The sequence below is a fragment of the Theobroma cacao genome, chromosome 9 (genome assembly GCF_053813885.1).
Source record: "Theobroma cacao isolate CCN51 chromosome 9, ASM5381388v1, whole genome shotgun sequence".
NCBI classification, from domain to species: domain Eukaryota; kingdom Viridiplantae; phylum Streptophyta; class Magnoliopsida; order Malvales; family Malvaceae; genus Theobroma; species Theobroma cacao.
This window is the reverse complement of record NC_142647.1, coordinates 42707408-42733073: the sequence shown is the minus strand read 5'-3', so window position 1 is coordinate 42733073 and position 25666 is coordinate 42707408. Positions and strand designations below refer to the sequence as shown.

The 25666-nt window shown below is 34.9% G+C and overlaps 1 protein-coding gene across 4 annotated transcripts; it reads right to left on the bottom strand.

The window, feature by feature from the left end:
* Positions 1-109: 109 nt before the first annotated feature.
* On the bottom strand, positions 110-24792 carry LOC18589977 (Rho GTPase activation protein (RhoGAP) with PH domain-containing protein). 4 transcript variants are annotated; one of them, XR_016028343.1, is made up of 24 exons: positions 24317-24783; positions 22989-23025; positions 22245-22321; positions 19301-19371; positions 19153-19231; positions 18861-19005; positions 18637-18756; positions 17621-17698; positions 17407-17462; positions 17252-17321; positions 15830-15917; positions 14969-15212; positions 14210-14431; positions 13088-13435; positions 9022-9071; positions 8653-8713; positions 8492-8575; positions 7546-7659; positions 7295-7464; positions 6311-6380; positions 1878-2084; positions 1427-1662; positions 1269-1317; positions 110-1006 (listed from the first exon to the last, which is right to left on the bottom strand). XR_016028343.1 is itself a non-coding variant. In XM_018127272.2 (22 exons), exons 1-22 carry the CDS (start codon positions 24368-24370, stop codon positions 1480-1482), a joined length of 2628 nt encoding a protein of 875 aa, XP_017982761.2. In that variant the 5' UTR covers positions 24371-24782; the 3' UTR covers positions 1137-1479. The 4 variants fall into 4 exon arrangements, 2 of the variants coding, with proteins under 2 accessions (XP_017982761.2, XP_088665890.1); XR_001929428.2 differs by having other exon boundaries at positions 1269-1662; positions 24317-24782; XM_018127272.2 differs by lacking the exon at positions 110-1006 and having other exon boundaries at positions 1137-1662; positions 24317-24782.
* Between the last annotated feature and the right edge of the window lie 874 nt (positions 24793-25666).

Here is a 25666-nt window from a genome sequence, read left to right as displayed (position 1 = left end):
TAATTTTAGGAGCTCAAAGTCAATCTTTCAACACCTTCAATAGTGTATTGAGATAATCTACTGCCACTTACACTTGAAAAAAAAATTAAAAAAAAAAAAAAGAATCCTATTTTACATACAAGAATGGAGTATCCGACCTTAGATTATTACTTGTTTGTTCGAGAAAAGCTCAATCATGAGCAACATGTCCCAACAACACACAACTAACAAATGCTTTTACTAAACATTATCTGTTGTCCGAGATTGGCGTCTCTTGTAAGGACATATTAGAGAAAAAGATCAGGCTTTTGCTAACACAGCTGAATACAACATAAATGGGACATGCAATATGAGAGCATTGCTTCAAACTCAACACTCAACATTCAGCCTTGCATAATACTCCTTAACATTAACCAGGGTCACAGCGTTTTCATGCCTGTGGAAACGTTTATACCATCAACAATACGTGTCCAAAAATTAGTTTTAACATATCAAAAACTTTCAATTAGTTTGTGCCAACCGTCACCGCCTTGTAACTTTTGGGGTAAAAATCGTAGCCAAGTGCAGCAGCTTCGGAGCTATATAAATTTGATTCATTATTGTTTCTCCAACCTTGTTTTCCCTGGTTGATGGATTCCACAGAAACAAAGTCACCTCTAACCTCTTTCACTACTGGGGATGAGCCATGTGTAGTTGACTGTTCTGAGAATGAGTCACCTCTGACCTTGGATTATCAGGGTTGTTGTGTTCGCTGGCTTTTATCAAGGTGTTCATCGATCAAAGCTCGCCAGGGTTTGCACACTCCCTTACACCGCGAAAGAGACTTCACGGGTACCCTCACAAGTATTTCTATTAACAGGTCCCCTGGTAGGATTGGTGGCTGAGTGCTTATCTTCTTCCGATAATGCTTTTGAATATTTGATGGTGGCATAATGTAATACGGATTATAGCATAACATTACATAGAACTTGAGACTTCTCAACTTAGAGATCTCACGTTCAATCTTGGAAAGGGAGTTGTAGGGCTCCTGAGAAGAGAAAAAGACAGTTCAATGGGTTTTTTATATACCAAAAATCAATAACAAAACTACTAGGACATCGATAATAGAAACTAATTAACGAAAATAAATGGACAAAATCAAGATTACTAAATACCAATTTAAGAGAGGGAATGAGTTAGCGCAACAGCAACTCACTCAATCACTTTATATATTAGCAGAGATGATCATACAATAGTGCTCAAAATGGGAAAAGTGTTTTCTCTTCAATGACATTCGCACAAATACATACCTCCACGCTCCACCTACTATTGACATTGTTACTGGTATCTTTACAATGTCTGACAAAAAATAAACAGCATGGTTACAACTCCAATCACCTTCTCACAACCCAAAAAACGCGAAGAAAAAAAGAAATAAATTTTAAACGAGCAAGACTACAAGAAATACATTTATATGCAACAATTTAGGATGTACAACAAGACAACATTGTTCATCTCTGGTTAGTTCCATGGGGGTGATGATGGTCTGTATACAAAATCCTGAGAAGACGTGCCATAGTTCAGATCAAGGTTGTGGAGCTGCTCCATTAGTTGGGAACGCCTTTCCTTGAAAAAATCAAGACGGGTTGTTAATTCTACCAAAGCAGAAGAAGCTGCTGATGGATGTCGTGGATAATCAATCACCTGCAAAGGACAACTGTATCAATACCTACTAACTATATCGAACAAGAATTAATCAGGTGTAAGTTGGGTGATCTGCCAGTTAGAAGGTTTCAACTTTCATGTGATAGTCAAGCTTCACATGATTGGATTCTGATGCACATATTGCATGGTCAAAATTAAGGGGCAAAGGCATGAATGTCACCGATGGAACAGAAACAGGCAACTGTCAGTCTTACCTCTGCTGCTCTAGAAGTGGATGGGATAGAGGCAGAATCAACCACACAAAGCTCATCCATGGTCACATTTGCTGATGCTTCAGTACTTTTTGAGTCACTCAAGCTTGTTGAATCCATAAATTGCTTTCGAATAGGCTGCCTGCTGCTGTTGCCAACTGCCAACCCCTGTCCTTTAACATTCCTCCAGTCCGCCCCTAACAAATTTTCCTGCATCATGGTTTTAAAATGCATATATAGAGTGGATAAGATGAGGACTGAACATGAATATCTGAAGGAAGGGAACTAAAAGAAGACATATAATTTGATGGAGATAGAAAACAGAACAAGTTCAAATGTAAGAAAAGAGTATCAGCTTGACAGAAATGGATGCAGAAAAACTAAAGCATTTACTGATCTGGTCATCATCAGTTTAGTTTCATTGTCATCACCAATGAAAATCCTTGATATGTGACATCAGGGTGCATAACAAGCATCGGTTACTTTTATATGCAAAGGACATATCTCGAGAGCTACTGAATCAAATCGATATAGGCATTTCTTTGTTTATAGGCGCTTGGTCCCTAGGTGGACCCTTGACAAAGGATTTTAAAAAAGATGAACCAAATTGCACTCACAAATTTGTCACTGTAGGCAAAGAAATTGTGATAACATCATGTTTACAACAATAACAAGAAAATATGTACCAACCTAAGAATAGTTTAAAAACTGCAGAAACCAGGTAAAATCACTAGCCATCTGTCCTTGGTACCAAGATATCACAATTGTGAGCTGCCTAGTTTGCTAAGCATCAGAATTATATGAAGTATAAATGGTTACTACATGTACTTTAAGTTCAAACTATTCAACTGGATTGTAAATTTGAACCTGACAATTCATGTTTAAGACATATATTCATGTGTATTAACCATGTCGTGTAAACATAAGATATTAACAATTGCATCGATAGTCATTAAAACAACACTATTAATTAAACGTGTAAAGATCCTAAACACGAATATAGATACGTTTATTAAACGTGTAACATGACATGACACACTTAATACGTTTATTAAACAGATCAAGTTAAATTTTATACGACATGACACAATTTATAACCTGTTTAAATAATTAACATGATTAATATTTTAAACATGATAAATACGATTAATACGAAACATGATTAAATTAAAATGAATACAACTATAAATGAACTCTAACTTCATTATTCAAATTTAAAACTAATAATCACAAAACAAATTATAAGAAAACAATAATATGTATCAAGCATTTCAAAACAACCATAATAAAATAGAGTATTTTCATATGGAAGTTTGAACGGGGTCATAAGCGGGTCATAAACTTATCCGGTAGACATGTTTACACAATTAATTAAACAAATAATAAACAGGTCATGGGATACACAATAACATTATTAACTACATGTGTCTTAAATGGGTCCTAAATGGGTTAAGCAGGTTTGACACGTTTAAGACACAAAACACGAGTATCATAAGCCCAAACTCACATAATTCTGTGTCATGTTATTGTGTTGTGTGCAAAATTACCTAGTCCAATTGTAATACACTTCTGAGTTGCTTTGATTTGTTTATTTTGTATATTCTCCTACATATAGAAATCCTTCATAAGCTGATCATACCGGTATTCATATACAACACTTATACAATTAAGCATTATTGGCTCATTGAGCTTTCCACCAATAATAAGGAGAAATATCAGGAATGACATGAAATATAGAAGGAACAGGACAAGCAAAACTTAATGACCATTTCCAAGAAAAACAAAAAAATTGTTGAGAGGAGAAGCCTAGGCATTTTTACAAACACTTGGCACACAAAATGTAAAACTTCTTTAAACAAAATAACTTTCAACCTTTTCAAAATCCACCAAAATCACAATTCATCACCACAATAACAAGCATAAATTCCTACAAAAATATTCCACAAATACCTTCTTCAATCAACTAGGTTCAAGACTCAAAATCGACACAAACTAACTACCAAGCACAAGTTGTACCCAAACGAATAAATAAGAATAAAATCAGATTTTGCACTTTAAAATGCATCAAACATCATCATGGAGACTAGAGTAAAAGTTCTTACACATAAAGTTCGAAGATCTTCTCTTCAACAAGCACTCACTCAAAATGTCAACTCTATTTTTGATTCATTACATTTTTTGCTTTCTGTTTCCAGCAACTATACAGCCACTATAAGCCTTGTTTTGTCTTCTTTTTATTACTCTAGTTACACTCCAAATAGGCCCTCTATTACACAAACTTGCCATTTGAGGTCCTTGTAACAGTGTCAACATGACACAGGTATGGATACATTGTATGTGCCTTACACAGCACTGACAATGCAGAGGCTGTCTCTTCTCCCTTTGGCTAGCCACAGGGGCTATGGAAGAATAAGAAGAGACAAGGGGAGAGAAAGGAGGGTGGGAGGGAACTTAAGTCTTCATTGCAAAGGCTGGGCCGACAAAAGAAGACGATATGTTGTAGGCTTGTAGCTAATGGGGCATTGAATGATACCTGTGGTATCTGTGGAATGGTGGATTTGAGAAGAAAGCAGTTAGCTGGAAGCAGAAGAGAGTGAACAGTCTGATGGAGAGGCGAGCGAGGAGTCAAGCATAAACGTGGCAGATCACTTAAGATGCAGAAGAATTATTGGTTTGAGAAGAAAGAAGCTCACTCATTGCATTGCAACTCTTAAGACCAAGTTGACACATTTACAAGCCCTTGAATATTGATGCCATTAAAAGAATGAAGGTGATGTCCGGAATGAAAAATAGTAATTGCGTTTAAGGGGGGATGTTGGTCATAAAATCAATTTTGTTGGGTATTTACTTTGGTTTAACTTTACTAGTTGGCCTACATTCTTTATACTTATGCTGGACTTGAGTTGGTAGGCTTTATGCCCATTTAGGGTGCAAATGGATAAGTAAAGAGAAGACAAAAGTGGCTGTATAGTTGCTGGAAACAGAACAGGAAACAGAGGCAAAAGACGTAATGAAGAGAAAAAGGAGAGCTTCTCGAGTGAGTTCTAGTTGGTGGGCAAAGTTTAAACTTAATGCGTAAGAACTCTCATTCTAGTCTCAGTGATGAGTTTGATGCATTTTAAAGTCCAAAAAACGTAATTTTATTCTTGTTTATTTGCTTCAGTATAAATTATGCTTAGCAGTTATTTTGTGTTGATTTTGAGCCTCAAACTCGGTTGATTACAGTTCTTGTAGAAAACATTGGCTGGAAGTTATGCTTGTTTGTGTGACAATATTGAAAGTTACTTTGTCTAAAGAAGCTTTATGTTGTGTGTACCAAGTGTTTGTAAGAAATGCCTCTTAAGCCTAACAAAATTAAAGGCGGAACAAAAGAACCAGCTTTTTTCACCAGTACAGACCCTACCTACCAAGAGGTATGGGTCACTAGTCAACTGGCTGAAATGCCCAGGCACCCAGCATATAGTGCATTTCAGCAGCCTTTTAAATACACTATCCTCTTCTGTTCATTTCCAGAGACAGACTGAATTTTTTTTGCTCTGGCCTGTCTTTCACCCTCCAGATTCCTTTTCATAAACATTCCACCTCTAGATTTCTTACCCCTTGCTTTAAGTCTCAGCACATCACTTCTGAATGACAGCCAGTACACACAATAGCTGGCCTCCTCTCTTTCCTCCTTTCTTATTCTTTCCTGTTTCTTCCCCTCGACCAACCCCTCTCTTTTATCAAAGTTTAAACCAAATCTTGAGATCTACAATAGGCACAGATACACCCCAAAGTTTCGAGCTGGTTCACCTCATTCTACTGTTGAGTGGCTTTCTTGCTTGAAATCTTAGGTCAATTTTTTTGATGAATTAGGAATTTAAGCTCATGTGGGGTTATTTTGGGCAGATGGATTTGTGTTTTTGGTTGGAAATTAGCTGAGAGTTTGTATTAGCTACTTTTTTTTGGCAGTGTTTGAAAATTTTTCTAATAATTTGCTACTTTTTTCTACCCAGCTTTTATTTTTCTCCATTTTCTGTAGCTCTTTTTCAGTTTTCCCTCAAATCTTTTTCCATTCAACATTCTCATTTCAAGCCTAAAGCCTAAAATCTTAGCCCAAACTAGCAAACCTCTTTCCTTTTACATTTTGGATCAAAAGCCCAGAAGGAATAGAAACCCAACAAGTAGTGGGTCATCCAAATAATTGAAGGGCAGTAGTTCATCTGGGTTTGACTAGGTTTAAAACACTTTAGGGTTGTACCAGCCCAGACAGCCTTCAATGTCCCAATTAAACTGGGTCAAATGACTGGGCCAGACTGGCTCTAAAACACTAGGAAAAACAAAATGATGAAAGCCAACAACGACCAAATTCTTAGAATTTTCCCTACTGAAATTTTACAGTCCAACACAATCAACTGAGATGAATAGGATTTTTAAAAAATATATTGAACACATACCTCTGTTCTTTGTTTCCTCTCATGATTACAAAAAGCAAGGGTTGTGTCAAAATCTTGCTGAAGAAACCTCCTGTGAACATAAAAATTATACATTTTAAGCACAGGGAAAGGAAGAAGACAAACTTGATAGAAACTATTCTTTACCATTTTGGATAGTTGCGAGTTTGCACTAAAAGGTGCATCTAAAATGATAAAACAATGTGTAAATTAGTAATCATAAGAAATCCTTCAAAATCACCATATTACACATAATAACTACCATTACAAGACTATAAAAACTGTTCATAACCATGTAGCAGAAGTTCTTTTCCCCTCTCTGGAATTCAATTGTTGGGCTTTTGAATTTGGCAGTAACCACATTCCCTTCAAACTTCGAATCCAACCTAATTAACTGAGGCTTTTGGCTTAATGATTCAGAAGCTACTAAAATTATGGCTCTCCTCCCGCACTCCACTCAACAAAAGCCCTAAAAACGCCTATTTTTCAAGACATCCTGTAAGAACCACATCTTCTTAAGGGCTTGGATTCAACATGATATCCAAAGAACTTCAAAAAACCTTAGTCTTCAAAAGATATTAGTCAAGGTCACCTGAACGGAGCCCAAGTCTTGAGTTACTATAACATGCAGAAGAGTAACTGTTGCATGAAAACAGAAAAGCACAATATCCATGCATGCTATATTTAGGCTAATATGATATTGTCAGGTTGCAGAATCCTAAAGAGGAAGCTTAGAGATAACTCCTAATGCAAGGAACCAATAAGATGAAACAAGTCACATGATAATTTTGGGCACCAACAGGCAAAGTTCAAAATGCCTCTGGCAAAAGGCAATTTAAGCGCTTAAACCAGTACTGAAAGAAGTTATTTTAATTGGTTCCTTGAGAACAATCATTATGACCTCATTGAATCTGCCATGCAACTGCCTACCACGTTTAGCATCTAAAGCTTAGGAATCAATGAACAAAAAGAATTTCATGAACTCACTGTTGAGAGTTATGATTTTGAACATGTTGATAACGGTCACATGCATCAGAGAGAGAACCATAGTGATGCTGCCTTTGCTGATTCAGCTGATGATGGAGTTCTGCAACTTTCTGCTTCAATCTGGCCACATCAGCTTCGGCAAGAGCAATCTCCTCAAGCTCGGCCCTCGTCTTTGCATCAATTTTAAGTTATAAGTATGAGAAATGCTAAAAAAAAAAAAAAAAATTGGTTTTCTCAACATATGTACAAACCTTGGAATCCATTCCACGGGAACTAGAAAATTGTCCGGATGACATGCTCAATCCAACTTCAAGTGCTGCTCGAAGATCTCGTTCAGCTTGTAGCTGCTCTTGCAATCTAGAGACCTATATAGTCATTTACAGGTAAGTATGAACACAACTTTGGGAACATAATGCTACAATAAAAGCTTAGATAATTGTATAAGAAAAATCATTTTCTTAACAAGAGAGAAGATAGATATATGTCCACAGTTAGAGATTCTGCACAACCCATTTAGTTCATACAGCATCAAAATTATTAACCCCCTTAGTTGTTCTATAGTCCGCAAAAGTTGCAAAAAAGAAAGTCAACTCTCCAAAGTGTTACTTGTGCATAACTATATAATGACAAATGCAAGCCATAAAATCTGCAAGTTAGCATGGCTCTCCGCAGATTGAACTTCATCCAATCATCTAAGCAGCCAACAGGTCAAACACCTTCACTTCCCACATACTTAAGAGATGGCACAAAATTATCAACCACATGAGCCCATTGGGCTGTTAGTGCCCAAAAAATTTTGAGACCTTTTCCCTTTCAACCAGATTTAAGAAAGTTCAGAAATCTAAAATCTTCAATATCAAATTGAAAGAGCAAGTCTAATAGAATAATCAAAGGTAGGCAACATAAAAAAGACAAACATGTGCTTCTTGATGATAGGATTAAATTTAGAATCCAAGGATGGATCCTAGCTACTGCAATATAAAAGGGTTTAGAAGCTAATGCCTCATTAAAGTAAAAACAACCAAGATAGAAAGGAGCCTAAGTAAACCATGTACTACTAATCCAAAATGAAAGCAAAGTAAAAGATCCTAAGACTCAATTCCTTGCTGAACATGTAGTGCAAAAAATACCAAGCAGATTTAGAGATAAAAAATCTCTGAGGACAAGTGAAGTGTTCAATTGGTAAGAAAGACATACATCTTGTTCAAGTGCCAGGCGACGTTCATGCAAAGCTTGTTTTCTTCTTTCCAAGCTAGCTTGTAAAATTGCATTTCCTCTAGTCTATAACAGGTAATAAGCAATGTGTGAGTGGAAACAGAAAATATTTCTCTAAAATGGTTTTAAAAAAGGAGCGTTACCTCTTTCGCGATACGATGTTGCAGTTCATTCTTTGCAACCTCAAGCCTCTGTATAGCAAGCCTAGAAAAAATTCAACAAATTAATTTTGTGATTAAACTATTGACAGCATCAGATTTATGCTACATTTTGACAGTTTTAATATAAGAACTCAACTGCTCACTGTTTTAACACTATGGGCATCTTAAAACACTATCCAGTCAAAATAAGATGTAAATAGATTTTAAAGATGGATACCAAAAGTCGTACTTGTGCTAAGCAGGAGCTGCAAAAGCACAAAGCCTAAGTAATAGTTTTCAAATGCACACATACTAGTAAAAAATAATGTGAATAATAAAGCTGAAAGCTACAAGATGTAATGAGTATCTTACTCTTCTTCGCCAGAAGAATCAACAGATTCCATCGATGGTGTCTTTCTGGCCTGAATAACAAAGCAAATGAAAGATTCAAGTGAGTAGAGTTGTGTTGTGTGAATCAAAAACTTGTAGAAATGAGAGTAAAACACCTAATTTTGTTTCCATGTGCGAAACCAAAGCATATGTATGTCCACCAACAAAATAAGGAATAATGTTTTGCAAAGATGATTTAAGAGGAGTGAGAAAAAAATTGCACTTGATACGTTATCAAGCTTGTCACATATGTAAATTATGCAATTTTTAAAAACACAAAGGATTTTTGTTAAGATTGACATTTCTTGGCTAGTTGATGCAGCTACCATAATTTCCATCTGTTTATTTAAGCACATGAAAAGGAGCAACCCTCCAAATGGTTCCAGAGCCAAAAAAACTTGTCAAAGAGTTATCACACAAGGGAGAAAGTAGAGACAAAGAAATTATCCATGCAAGGAAACTGATGACTGAGCAGGACAGTTTAGTATGAGTTGAAGCTACATCAACTAGAAACATTATATTGAGAATAAAAATGCAATCTTTGGATGATGTAGGTCTGACGCAGCGAGTTAGCGTAAAAACAAAGGCTAGCACCTGACTAAGCCTTTAAGGTTAATAACAAAGTTGCAAATATTGAAACTTAAACTCAAGTTTGAGAGAAGAACTCAGTAATGTTATTCGATGATCCTAAAAACTAAGCCTAAAGGTCTTATTTATAGCATTATAGGCTCAAATCCTAATACAACTCTACTTTTAATTGTCTAGTACAACTAGAGTAGTTAACAAGAGATTTAAATAAAATAAATGTTTTATTCCTAATTAAAACATCTTTATCCTCAAGTCCTAGTACAAGTAAATTAAATAAAAAAGAAATTCTATTATACCTATAATTCCTATTTAGACTCCTAACTAAAAGGAAAATATTAAAATTATGAACATACCCATTTATGACTTTTGAGTTTTTGTTTTGATTTTTGATGCTCAGCCTGCTCTGATACCATAACTAGTTAGCATAAAAACTGTTATAGAATAGGAAGTGTGTAAATATTCTTTTATTAATTAACGTAATTATAGGAATTAGAAATCACCATAATTATAGGAATTAGGAATCATCATAATTATAGAGATTTTATTTTCTTTATTTTCTTTATTTTTTTTCCTATTTTAGAGAACCCTATACTGTCCTCTTTCCTTCCAAGTCTTTGTTTCCTATTGAACCTAGGAAATTTGGTCATACGTGTTTTGTTCGTGATGTTCGTCCCCAGGTCACCAAATTAGATCCAAAATCTCTCAAGTGTGTTTTCCTTGGGTATTCTAGTCTTCAGAAAGGTAATAGATGTTATTCTCCTACTCTTAACCGATACCTTGTCTTTGCAGATGTCACTTTCCTTGAAAATACTCCTTTCTTTTCCTAATCTTCGAGTTATGATAGTCAGGGGGAGAAAAATGATCTACTAGTTTATACTGTAACACATTCTGTCAGTACCACAAATATTCTTGCACCTGATCCTACACCTGCTCGTCCATGTCTATTCCAGACGACTAGAGACTCAGACCACATGCCTTTTACCAGTCCCTTCACCATCAGATCCAGTCTCTAGTGAGCATGATCCTAGTCTTCATCTCCTTATTACTCTTCGGAAAGGTAAATGTCAGTGTACTTATCCTATTTGATCCTTTGATTCTTATGATCACTTGTCTTCTTCTTCTAGTTCATTTGTTGCATCCTTGGATTCTGTTTCAATTCCTAAATCTGTTCATGAAGCCTTGTCCCATCTTGGCTGGCGTGCTGCTATGGTAGAGGAGATGGTGGCTTTAGATGGTAATGGCACTTGAAATTTGGTAGATTTGCTTGCTGGGAAGAAAGCTATTGGGTGCAAATGGATGTTTGCTGTAAAGGTAAATCCTGATGGATCAGTGGCTCGCCCTAAAGCCTACCTTGTTGCTAAAGGGTATGCCCAGACTAATGGTGTTGATTATTCTGATACTTTCTCTCCAATGACTAAACTTACCTCTGTTCGTTTATTCATCTCTATGGCGGCTACCTATGATTGGTCTTTACATCAATTAGATATCAAGAATGTTTTTCTATATGAAGCAACCACCTGGGTTTGTTGCTCAAGGGGAGTATGGGAAAGTCTGTCATTTTTTAAAATCCTTGTACGGCCTGAAACAAAGCCCTCGTGCTTGGTTTGGCAGATTCAGTGAGGCAGTTCAAGAGTTTGGGATGAAGAAGAGTAAGTGTGATCACTCAGTGTTTTATAAACAGTCTAAGGCTGGCATAATTTTACTAGTAGTGTATGTTGATGATATTGTCATTACTGGGAGTGACACTGCATGTATTTCATCTCTCAAATCCTCTCTTCATACCCAGTTTCAGACAAAAGATTTGTTAGTGTTGTAAGTCAGTTTATGTTTGCTCCAACAATTAACCATTGGGCAGCTTTGGAACAAATCCTATGTTATTTGAAGGGGCTCCAGGATGTGGTCTATTTTGGAAATCATGGACACACTAGTATTGAATGTTTTTTAGATGCAGATTGTGCAGGTTCCAAGAGTGATAGGAGATCCACTACGGGATGTTGTGTTTTTATTGGAGGGAATCCGGTCTCATGGAAAAGTAGGAAGCAAAATGTAGTATCTCGGTCTAGTGCAGAATCAAAATACAGAGCTATGGCACAAACTGTGAGTGAGGTAGTATGGATGTATCAGCTATTAAGTGAAGTTGGTCTTAAGTGTTCTTTGCCGGCAAAGCTGTGGTGTGATAATCAAGCTGCTCCCCATATTGCCTCCAATCCCGTGTTTCATGAACAAACTAAGCATATTGAAATTGATTTGTCATTTTGTTTGTGAAAAGATTCAGCAGAAGTTCATCTCTACAAGATATGTTAAAACTGAAGACCAACTAGGAGATATCTTCACAAAAGCATTGACTAGACCTCGAGTTGATTATATTTGTAGCAAACTGGGCATGATTAACATCTATGCTCCAGCTTGAAGAGGAGTGCTATAGAATAGGAAGTGAGTAAATATTCTTTTATTAATTAATATAATTATAGGAATTAGAAATCACTATAATTATAGGGATTGGGAATCATCATAATTATAGGAATTTTATTTTCTTTATTTTCTTTATTTCTTATCCTATTTTAGAGATGTTTAGGCTGTATATATAGATGATGTATTATGAATGAAAGATGTAGAGTTTTCTCTTCCTAAATAACACAAAAGGCTAGCACCTGACTAAGCCTTTAAGGTTAATAACCAAGTTTCAAATATTGAAACTTAAACTCAAGTTTGAGAGAAGAACTCAGTAATGTTATTCAATGATCCTAAAAACTAAATCTAAGGGTCCTATTTATAGCATTATAGATCCAAATCCTAATAAAACTCTACTTCTGGATGTCTAGTACAACTAGAATAGTTAACAAGAGCTTAAATAAAATAAATGTTCTATTCCTAATTAGAACATCACTATCCTAAAGTCCTAGTACAAGTAAATTAAATAAAAAAAAATTCTATTATACCTATAATTCCTATTTAAACTCCTAACTAACAAGGAAAATATTAAAATTATGAACATGCCCATTTATGAACTTTGGGCTTTTAGTTTTGACTTTTTACGCTCAGCCTGCTCCAAGATGTTCTACGTCAGGGTCGCTATCTATTGAATGATGGAATAGTCTGGCCTCACAGTTGTGGGCACTAAGTTTGTTTCTCAAGCTTTGCTTGCTGCATTTATCAAAAAGTCATAAAAGAAAAAGAAAGAAAGTAACATGTGTAATGGAAAATCCTAGAATGCGGCAACAAGAACACAAAGCAAAGATGCAAGAACGAATAAAGTTTTAACTTAATTCTTATGATTCCTTTCAAAAATCAACTTTTCTTATCACCATGGTTGTAAAGTTTATTAAGACAGAGATCCTATTTAAGTAAATCAACCATGTTAAAATCCAGCCAGATATTGCTTGATCGGTGTGATGTGCCTAACGCATGTAAATTCAGAGTTCCTCAAAATTAGATAATGCATCATAAAAAGGGAACTCACATTGCTTCTTCCCCAGAATGTTGATCTCTTTGCATTAAGACTGGAGCCTTTAGCTTTACCAACAGGCTTCTCAGTGGAAGATTCAACTCCAGGCATAGATATAGGATGGCCAGGATCCATTGAAGAAAGAATCTCACCCATTGATCGGTAAGATTCACTAGTAGGTAGCACACTTGAGACATCTATCTCATTATTTGGATTTTCATTTCCTTTATTTTGCTTACCTTGTTCCTCCAGCTGAGCATCGGGATCTCTCATCTGTAGAGGGCCTACAGTTAAGCCTGAACTCTCAGCCTGAGTATGATTGTCTCTAGGGGATCCAACATCTGAACCATCATCCCCAAATGCCTGCACACAAAAAAAAAAAAAATGAATCAATTAGTTAAATGGATTATCACTCAAGGTCTGCAACTATTTTGAGTATGAAGGAATGAACAAATCAGCATTAAACTTAGTATCCATCTCGAGAACAAAGTTTACATGGATGATTTGAAGGGGCCCTAGTGTTATTGAGTAAACATTGAAACCTCAAACAACCTATAACATGAAAAACAAGAAGGTTTCATTCATTCAATCTCCAGTCCTTGAACAAGCTAATGTTGGATATGAAACATGTTTTTTTCCTAACGTACAAATAACTTCCTTTTCATTTTATCCTCTTTTATATTACCACAAATACATCTTAAAAACACCCATTTCAACTAAACTCACTCAAATTCTATGATAGAGTGCTCTTCCATATACCCTTCATGGATAATCACAAGCCTAGATACTTCTTGTTCATAGGGCATGATTGTTATATTTGAATAATCACGAAGACAATACTCTGAAAGAATCAAATCATATGATTCCTGGCTGCAGAATACAAGCAAAAGAGCACGGCAATGGACTATTATTAGGTAGGAAGTCCATCAACATCTTAAGTTCAATACAAGTGTTCTATGCAGACAACTAAAATCTTTAACCAATTTCCATGTCCAAAATATCCTGACATCATTTCTGAACATTGATCATCGCAACAGACATTATATCAATTTGTCGTTTTAGTCAAGCGAGTGTGTGTGCAGATATTGGTGTATGTGCTTCACATTTTTCTATTATAGAAAGGGGGTGACAACGAACCTTGTAGTCATACAGATCACTGCCTGCATAACCACTGCTTTCACTTAATTTCCCACTGAGAACACGTTCAGGTTCATCATCTGTGTCTGGATCAGCTTCATTTTCGGCATCATGGTAACCATTGTCTTTCATATCTGGATTTTCATCATCAGTCGAATCTTCACTAACACTATTTTCAACCCGAGAATCAGCTGAAATAGAACATCTTTGTAGATTTTCATCCTGAAACAACAAAAGTAATCACCACAAATGGCACTATACTAAAGGAGACCACAAGCGTGGGGCTCTGATAATGCAAAGGTTAACAATATTTTAAACTAGAGTTATGAGAAAGAAAAGGTCAACAATCATTAGAAATATTACAAGGAACAAGTTTTCAATAATTAGTGACAGCATGAACAATTCAAGTTTGCAATTGCTCAACAGTAAGGCATAAAATAACATTGTCATCACACCTGTAGCTGATTGCAGAATTCATTCAAGTCAGTAGAGTTCTAAATGAGTTTATGCTTAATTATTACTTATAGATAAATGGCTATAAATGGTAGGGCATAATTTCAAGCATCTAAGTTTATGTAACTTACTTTTCATGATATATCATTTCAATACAAACTTGGGTATGAATATTCTAAAAGAAGTTTAAAAAAAGAAAAAAACCCCCCAGACTCAGGGTTTATCATGACGCATAAAAAATCATAGAGAAAGCATTTACATATCGATACGCCATATGAAACAACAATGAACTTGGGAGCATCTTACATCAAAAATATTCTCATACTCCTCCAGAAGAGTTGTAATGATGGCTTGAGCATTATTAGCAGCATTTGCAGCAGCAAGAAGCTGGGCAGAATTATCACCATTAACATCAAAGTCATCCTCCAACTCACATTCACCTGCTAATAGGGGGCGTAAAAGCAAGGGTGCCATGCAAGCAGCTACAGCAGATGGAGTCATTCGATTCTCGTGAGCATGAGATGAAATTGTATGCATCATCTTCAGAATCCTGCAAAAGGTGATGCATATTAAGTTATATAAATCGATAAATATTTACAAGAATTTTCAAGGATGTTCACCTATGAAATAGACAGATTTGAAGTATGTTTAAGAGACAATAGTAATAGAAGTAAAATGTTACGAAAAGCCATCTTGTCAATTCAAAGCTAGACACATATGGAAGTGCTTGTGAATCAAGTAGCTTTCTCTCTACTTTCTGTAGCCTAAACACTAGATATTGGTGGGAACCCTTCCCACAAATGTCATCCTCACATAGGGCACAACCAAGTGAGATAACTAAATGGCTAATCCCATACCTTCTTAGCAATGAATCACAGTTTAGCATCTACTTTTGTGTCAAAGCATAGGGCTAAGTAGATCAACTAGGCAGCAAAATCATCTTTTCAGCATAAATGTATCATGTCAACAAGATATCTACTACTAATGCAGTAATTTAGTTATTAAATAAAAATATAATCGAAACAAGTATTTATTGAATGAAATGCATAGGTTTAAAAACATTAAGAACTCAATCACAAAAGTCACAGCAACACCACAAGTGACAATAGATGCAAATAGGGGGAAAAAGTTCAAACATATCATGTTAGAAAGTGATGGGGGCGTTACCTTTGTAATAGACGCCGGTTTGGTTCAGGAAATGTCTCTAATATCGCAGAGCGCATTGCACTTATTCGAGCTTCCTTCCGATCAATTTCTTATATGCAACAAAAACATAAAACAACAGTATTAACTTTTACAGACACATGGACCAATCATTTCACTAAAATGAAAAATAATTTTTGAAAAAAAAAAGGAAAGAAAGAAAAGTTGTAAACAGTTAAAAAGAAACAAAAAGAATTAAAAGAACGGTTGGGACAGAACTCATGCTTCTGACACCAAAATCTTAACAAAATCAAGATGATAAATTATACTTTGTACCCATTGCACTTGTCCCCCCACACCACCCCCCCCCCCCCCCCCAAAAAAAAAAAAAAAACATTAGCAGCAGCTTACTGGAATCAAACAGAAACCACCAAAACCTGAGGAATTTGGTATTTCTTAAACTTGGTAACAAAAACATATACATTTGCTCCAGGATAAAACCGAAAAATTCATAGGCAGAAAAGGCTTGTTCATTCAAATTTAATCAGTTCATACACACAAATAGAATTAGAAAGCAGCAATGCCAATGCAACAACAAACAACATTAGCAGATTCAGGACCCCAACAATGCAATTTAAATAACACGACTAGAACCATCTCAAACCAAATAGGAGCATCTACCTACCTCTTACATTTTAACAAGTGAGATGACATCACAAATACCCCCCAACAAAATGATAACTTAGCCACATGGTTAAACTATCATGCCAGCAAATAATAGAAAATATCTTATTTTTTGACAACTTTATTTATATGTTTCATTTTCTTTCAATTCCGTCAACTGAAAAAAAGGACCACTTTGTCAATCATGAAATTGAAATGCTAAGAAATAAATAGAAAAAACTGTCAAACAAACCAAATATTCTATTCTTCCTCTTAAATACTGATGTAAGTTAAGTTTCCAATAAAAACATACATAAATTAACATGTTTGCTCATTAATTATAGAATGTTGAGTATCAACATGGCAACTTTAAAGCTTCAGTTACCATGTTTTAAGTATAGCTTGGTCTGGGTAAAATGTTCCTTATTTACATCCATAAATTGGCCAAAACTTGAGGGATGTTCAAGCTCTAAGTGCCCTATTCTTCTATTCACTCTAGGCTCGCCATGTCAATATATGATGCACCTGCTATATGAACTCATCATGCAAAACCTCATGGGTACAGGATAAAGCGAGCATGCATGGCATCATAACTTCATACTGCAGGGTTTTGCTTTTTGCTTTAAAAATACATATAGAGTGTCAAATTCTGCCCCAATAATAGGTAATGAGGACTTATAAAAACAATATATTTCTTTTAACATCTCAAAGAGGTACTATCAAAATTCAAAGTGAAAAATTTCAGAGACAATATAGGATAGAAAAGAAAAGAGTAAAACATACTGTAAGCCTCCAGCAACGCAGTGCAGCAGGATGCAGGAACTGGGGATGAGGGTAGCTCCCTTAGCACATGCTGCAAATCAAACACCTCAGCTGATTAAGGAACCATGACATTAATCTGATAATCACAAATGGCATAATGTACTGAAAAAAATTACCTTCACACAGTCTCCCACAACATGAGCATCCTCATCAGAACCAAATTCAGTCTTGCCTAAATTACAAAAAGGAAGACAAGTAACACAGCCTTAATTTGAATGGCATGTCAACAAAATAACTTATCCACAGCCAATGTAAAAAACAGTTAAGAAATCCAAAAAAGCAAATATGTGGATATTCTAAAATAATCATCAAGTTGAAATGAAAAGATACCCTGTTCATATTCTTGAACTCTGTGATCAACCTCCTCAACATCTGCAGACTGACGTAGAATTCCCTCAACTTTAGTTCCTGTTGTAGAAACATCATAAACAGTAAGTGAAAGGAAAAAAGTGTAACAAAGAAGTAAGAAAACATTTTCTTCACTCTTATCCTCTTCAGGTCTCTTCATGTAATCAGTGAAATTTCCCAGTTTGTTTTTAAAATAGTCTCGCTACAAATTAGTTTTACAAACTCAACCAGATCATAAAGTTTAATTACATATCCAAACTATCCTAAATAGACAGAATACCAGAACGGCAATTGCTATTTGGGTTGGGCAATCTAGCCTAGACAATGGCTCAGAAGTTCAGACCTAGAATGAGATAAAAACAATAGATGATCAAAAGAGCGTCTGCGCATAGAAATTTTCCCCTAAGTTCATCAAATTTTCACATTAATTATAAAAGAAAACTGCCAGCCTAGCAAAGGATCATAATTTGCAGACATAGAAAGGCATAAGATCCGGTGCTACATTAAAATCAAAATATCAGCAGCTGTGTGGGTGGAACGAAGGGGCAACAAAAACTGTATTGCCAGTTTCATTTTAATCCTTAATATTTTTAATTGACGCAACACCAATCTTACAGTTGGCTTCTATTGCAATCTGATCATTTGTGCATGTGCGGGTGTGTGTGAGGTCAACCCAAAACCTCTCCACCTGCTTCTTTCAGACCACTCCCCATCTATAGTCTACAAAGAGAAAACCTACATAACCAAGAGATCCTAACAGTAGCAAGATGTTTACTACATGAAGTTATGGATATCTACGTTGTAACCATATAAATTGTCACGCACCTCCCCTAACTGCTATGATCACAAGAAAAAACCAATTTCTAAGATCAAGACTACAAAATTTCTAGAGAAGACAACAGGATGCAAGAAAGGATTTGCTTTCCATAAGAAATAACACAACACCAGAAAGAATTGGTCAGTAACATATTTAATAACAACTTAAAATCACCACTTACCAAACTTCTCAAGAAACCGCAGAGCTTTCTCAAGGAATGATGGGCTCCCGTCAATATCTTCAAGCGCAAGCAAAATTGGTCTACCAACAACCAACGATTTAACAGTGCGTTTGTCTCTCCCTAAAAAGAATCCAAAAATCTAGTAAAGTGAAGAAATAGCAGAAGAATCGGTCGACAATCAATAGAGATCATCAAATAAAAAAGAAGCAACTATGGGAACAAACATTGATGGAATGACCCTTCAATTGTATCACTTGTGTCATTTCGGAAAATCCCATTGTGTCCCATGACGAGTGCAGCACTTGGCGCTTGTGCAAGAGCATGTTCTAGGGCTGTCTTCCACTCATACAAATCCTCTGATGTCTCTGCCTGAAAATTTGAAGCAACAAGGAAGGTATTAACTAGCTGAACATTTTCTACAGGAAAATGACAAACTAGTGGTCATTCAAATATGTCAAAAAATAAACATATACATAAAATAATAACTGAAACAATATTCAACTACAGAGGAAGCACCTTAAGAGTAAAAGCCCGTCCATCACGTCCATCAGGAAACAACACAGTCAACAATTTTTTATCTTCTCTAACAACAACACTGCAAACAAGAGCAACTATAAGCAAGACTAATGTGACACTATCATAAACATACAATGACTATCCACACCTTCCAGAATTATTCAAGTCAATGCCCCCCAAAGTCAAGTTAACTTCACCACCCCTTTGTGGTAGGGCACTCTGCAAGAAAATTATAACAATAAGCATTGTTTCAAATAACTCCTGAAAATAATCTTCTAACAAACATTCATACATAACAAATAAGACAATGATCAGATTGTGCTTCTCTCTGTAGGAAAATGAAGCAATAAGCATTTGCTTCAATTAAGTACAGCAAAAAGACCTCTAACCAACATCTTAAAAAGTGAAACATAAAAATTATCAGTCTCTTCCCCTTTCCCTCTCTCTTAAAAGAATTTGAGGGGAGGGATGGAATACAGAGATAGATCAAATCATATAATCAATTGCATATTCAAACATTTCACTTTCTCTAAAACCACATGCAAAAGTTGAGAAATATAATGTTATTTCCATGCAAGCCACAATGTTGGACTAGCATGAAGATGAAAACTCCTAATTAATAACTTATGCAGAGGGTAATTGAGACTTCTCTCTTCATACTTCACCTTTTACCTTTAGGATAAGGGGGAGAATTGTAGACAAAATCATAATGCATTCTTTTCTCATGCACTGAATATTTTACTTTCTCTAAACCATGCTTCATAAAGAGTAACATAATAAGTAATTCCATCCAAACCACAAGGTTTCGTCTTACAACTAAAATAGAGACTTTATTTCCTGATAACATTTGTAGCGTGTGTTCCAGGACCTTAATAGGATATTACATCATGAGAAAGTGCCATGCTTGCACATAACCATATCCATAGGACAAATCTCAATAGACCCTCAAAAATGTTACACAGGAAACAAGAAAATCGTGTCATGCTAAGGGTGATAATTCATAAAGTACCCTACCCTCTAAAAGGGAAAAGGTGGCACATGTGGTTGCAAGGTCAGAAAGGCACATCCTGTGCCAAGCCACAGTTCCTTCCCTAGCCACAAATTGAAGACATTCAACTCATCCTAGATAATCATACTGCCTCACTGGGTCAAAATTCAAGCTTTAAATTCGGCCACCAAAAGAAGCCATCAATGGTGACACAGAGCCCTTGGAGTGTCATCAAGAGGATAGTAGGAAGCAACTCTCTTCCTACCAAAAGATGTTATAAGTATTCACCCCTTGTAATGTGTTGCAAAGCATGTGTCGAATCTCTCTGAGGTGACAAAGACAGGCATGTCCAACTGGAAGGACAGAAAGGCTTTTACATTGAGAAGGTAAAACTCTTAACCCCTAAGACAAGGCACTAAAGTTATCTTTCAAATCATCATAATGCCTTGATCAGCTGTACTCCCAAATTTGAGTTGCCAATGACACACCATATAAGTTAGAACTATGCAGAGCACCTCAGCCTGTTAACACAGGATTTGACTCTCCACGACCACCATCAATCCCAACTTGAAAAGAAATGTCACAAAGGAGTTCAGCTCATATAATATCATGATAAGGGAATGATGCAGAAAGATCCCTGCAATCCTAAGTCAAAGACCTTTAAGAAGTTCAAGAAGACCCTCAGATTGACGGTAATCCCTTAAATTCTAGGATCCAGGTGATCAACACATATCATACTAAAATGCATTTGAAATTTAGCTGCCAATGACATAGGTGATGTCCAGTGAAGCACAAATACATGAACAAGATATAAGCACGATATGATATGGATATGTTGAAATGACAATCTTCAAGAAATAAAGATCTGATACAATGAGGATTCATTATATCTAAGACGGCCATCCAAAATACTTCCATATCATACCTGATTGATTTGCACGATTTACTCTTATGATATACAATTCTCAACAAGTTCACAGCTTGCAAGTGAGAGTAACTTGTATTACTGAAAGTTTGACTATGAAATAGCAATATAAATGCTGATCCTTCTCATATCAGAGTTAACATCTTATATGTGGCTTTTACGAACAGAAATCTGCATTTTTTCTCATTTTTTATCCAAGGAATTCACCTCAGCATAAATTCTTCAGTCTCTAGGATCCCCTCTAACAAATTGGATTCTTATGATTCCGAGCAAATTAGTATTATTTGCAAAAGGTAAAGTTGATAGTAAAGATCTGATCCAAATGTCAATAATTACTAATTCGTTTTATACTTGTATTATCAAATAAAGAATTTCTTCCACATGTTGTTTCCTTCAAGGCAATAAACATACAAAGCCTTCATTCTTACAGATTTTTCCAACAACATAACTTCACATACATAAAGCAAGATACAGATTCTAATAATGGTTTACCATCATTTAAGTATCAACAGTCCCAACATGTCAGTTGTGCATACTTTACAACTGAACATAAGCATATGAATATGTGTGGTATTCAATTGCCATTATCCTAATCCACCTATATCAATATTGAATTATTTAAAATGTACCATCAAATCATCCTAATAGCCAAAAAATTCCAAAGGCACTTCTACAGCATAGCACATCAAGAAATGAGAAAATCTACATTTAGTCACATATTGATGATACAATGGTCCACAACCACTCTCCCAAAATTCCTGGTGATGACTGTGAAGTATTTTGTTGCATACAATCAATCACTATCCTAATCTATCTAACAATAATTCTAAATGATTTAGAATATAATATTATACCATTCCAACAGCTAAAGCTTTGAAAAGGCATGGTATGTACATAACAGTATAAAAAAAGTGAGGAAAAAACAGCTAATAAGTTGACTATAATATAACAGAAGAATGTTATTTTTAAAATGCAAAGTTCACAACCCTTTTCCTCAATTCCTGTTTTATACAGTCAACAAACATCACATAACTATGAAATTAAAAAATAAGACAACAGATCACTAATGCTAGCATGTCTTTGGCAACACATTAAAGTTAAGAATCAGTAGAACAAAAAATTTGAAAAAAAAAATGCCATATTATTATTCCAATAATGGAAAAGATGATCAGTACTAACAGGATCATTTTTGAAGAACACCAAGGAAGTCCGTGTGAGGATAAACCACCTCTTCTTCCAAGACTTCCAACCGATGCCTGCAGAAGTTCAGATGAAAAAATTTTAGATAAGCTACAGTGATAATTGAATCAAAAGAGTATTTAAAACATAATGCTATGACTAGGTCCCACACATGAGAGGTGATAAAAGGTATATGGGAAAAAAGAAATAGTATAGATCTCGATTCTGCTCTTAATTCAACAAATATTAAAACAAAAGATGCATATTCTCCAAGAATTTGGAGCTAATAACTGATGGCATAAACATGATTCCTCACTTCAAGAACGCATTGCGCAACATTAATACTGAAACCATCAATAAGGAAGAATAAATACTTAAACATGGTTTACCAAGAAGACAAACAAACTTACATGCGCACATAAACTCATACGTATGTACATACATACACACACAGACACAAAGAACACATTTACAGATATAGATATAGATATGCACACACGCACACAGAAACTGTTGAGGCAATTTATACACATAAAGCCATGCCAAAAAATAAATTGCTTTTTCCTTATCATTACAAACAAAGAAAATTATTCATTTACTAATGAAATCAATAGATATAGCACTATTTATACACATACAGGCCACGACTAGATGGTAAAACTGTTAAGGCAAGTTATATCCAAGAAAAGTAGGAGAATTTGAAAGCGGGGAAGAAAGCAAACAGTAATCAAAAACTTTACGAACCTTTTGAGGATATGAAAAGAGGGCCACTCTTGAAAACCTGTGAATTGGTCATATGTCAGAAGCCATGAACAAGCACCAACTACCTAGCGTAAAACTAATTATACTCTCGCAAATAGACATGTGTTAATCAATGGAGCATATACAGCATATACATCATTGGAGTTACCACTAAAACCCAAAATTTTTAACATTATACCGTCAGTTAATGCTATACAAATATTTCAAAAAATAAAAACATTGTGCCAGTCAATCAATGAATGATTAAAGCAATGATTATTTACATAACGTAAAAGGTGTTTTCTCGAGAATTACAAATGTGGCAATGCATGGGTTCACCAGTTGACATTAAAATGTGACCATAGCATATAAATTCATAAAGTCAAATCAAGCAGCTATGAAACTATATCAGATCAGTGAACATAAATTGAGGTGTTCAACATCCACAGGACACTGAGATCTCCAGCACAATTGGAATGAAATAAGGAGTAAATTCATAGATTTAAAAAAGGTGTCAATTGAATTTTCTAGATTCTTCCACACATCATTTTTCTTTTCTTCTTCTTTTGCTTTCTTTATATGATCTGCCTATCTTGGTAGCAAAAAATTTTCCATTTCATCATGAAGCAATGCTTTTTAAGTCACTAAAACATATGCTGAATTGAAATTATAACTTTCTTATTATAACACAATTAAAAGTTGATTTTGCACAATTTCTCCAAACCCTAGAATTGCAAGGGGGGAAAAGAAAAAGAAAGACATGTATGTAGGCCATTTTATTGACACTTAAATTATCACTCTACTTGTTTAAGATAATTTTTTTATGGCTCCATGCATGCTGATACGCTTTTTTTGTAAGGGTACGAAATTCTTAACCTAAAGTAAAAGTTTTGAATTGAAACAAGCACAAATTAGGCTTAAACTATAAAATCTCAAATTCAATTCTTTAGCATTAAAATTCCCAATAACACCAATCACAATGCCTCATTTGATCCAAAAAAATTATCATCTCTATTTTATTTTCGTGTTTTCAAAATTTCGCTATTTGAGTTCTCTTAAACGCCTTTCTTCCTTTCAAATTGATTGATAATAATATTACTAAAAAAGCAGAAGTTTAATTTAAAAATCTCAAAAATTTTAACTTCTACCAAAAATAGTAAAGAAAATGCCTTAATCAAAGGTTTATTATCTGTAACATCATATAACAAATCCAAACACCAAGCCATATAAAGATCCAAAAGCTTTCTTTTTATTCACATTCCATTTTCGCAGGAACCAAACAGAAAACAAAAAACTAAAATAAAAGGAAAAATAAATTAAATAGATGTTACCGTGTTTGAGGCTCCCCCTCTGGGCCGCTCGAATGCCGCTAACGAAGCCGACATTTTCGTAGATTATCATTGAAATTATCAATCAATCAAAAAAAGAAAAGAAAAGGCATTCCTCAGCATTTCAACCTCTCAGCGGATGCACGGCGTTCGACATTGAGTCGACACAGCAGATCGGAGAGTTAACTCGAATCGAGGCAAGATCTAAACGCTTAGAGCAAATATTAAGTGAATCTTTAAGCTTAGGGTTTTTCTTTTTTTCTTTTTTTGAAGAAAGATTGATAGAGACAATAAAGAACAATCACCAACCAGAACTACCACTCTCTCTATAAATATACTTAATTTATTTACCTAAATGCTACTAATATTTTTTTCTCTCATTTTCCTTTCTGTTCTAAAATTTTTCCTAATTTATATGTAATATAAAATTTTTTTAATGTTATTTATTTGGATTAGGTATAAAGCAATAGTGGTTGTCGTAGTAATATGGAAATCAGAGAGAAAGAGAGAGAGAAAAGGAGGAGAGAGAGTCTTTGCTTTTCACCTACTTCACTGGTTTTGGAGAGAGAAAAACAAACGGTGAATGAAGAAGAGCTAAGGTCGTCTACAGTCAGTTTCAGTCCAACCTCTACTCTTTCACCACTTACAGCAAGCCACGTCAGCACAAGCCGACATGGAAATGCCATTTTCCTTTAGAATTTTGGACATCCGCTATTTAGTTATTTGTTGAAAAAAATGAAAAATGAGAAAGAATTGACATGTAAAACAACATTGTTGCCTTCAAATAAATCAATGCATATAACTAAGAATTTTAGCAATAAATTTAAAATATATCATTGTTGTCTCTTTTAAGCATTAAGTTTCTAATATTATATAATTTTTCCAAAATATTGTTTAATGATATTTCCAAAATAATTACTTTTTTAGTATTTGTTTTTCATAAGATATTTCATTTTGATTTTATTTTAAGCTAATTGTCACAAGTACAATATTTTATTTTACTAAAATAAGACTTTCTCTTTTATTCAAAAATTACAAAACAATAAATAAATGAAATTACTAAATGTTACCATTTCGTGCAATATACTTTCAAAGATAAAAGTTTGAATTATTTTTTATGATCGATAAAAAAGAATACGTAAATTTATTAATTTTTTTATTTTTCTAAAATTGAGAAGAGGGGTTTGCTCTTCTAATAAATGCAAGGTTTAAGACTCATTTTCTATTGGTAGTTCAAGAAATAAAATGCATTTAGTCATTGTGATTTTATAGCACACCTAAATTACCTTCATGGACCCCAAAAATGAAAACTGGCAAAAACAGGCGTTATTAATTGAGCCCACCCGGTTGAGT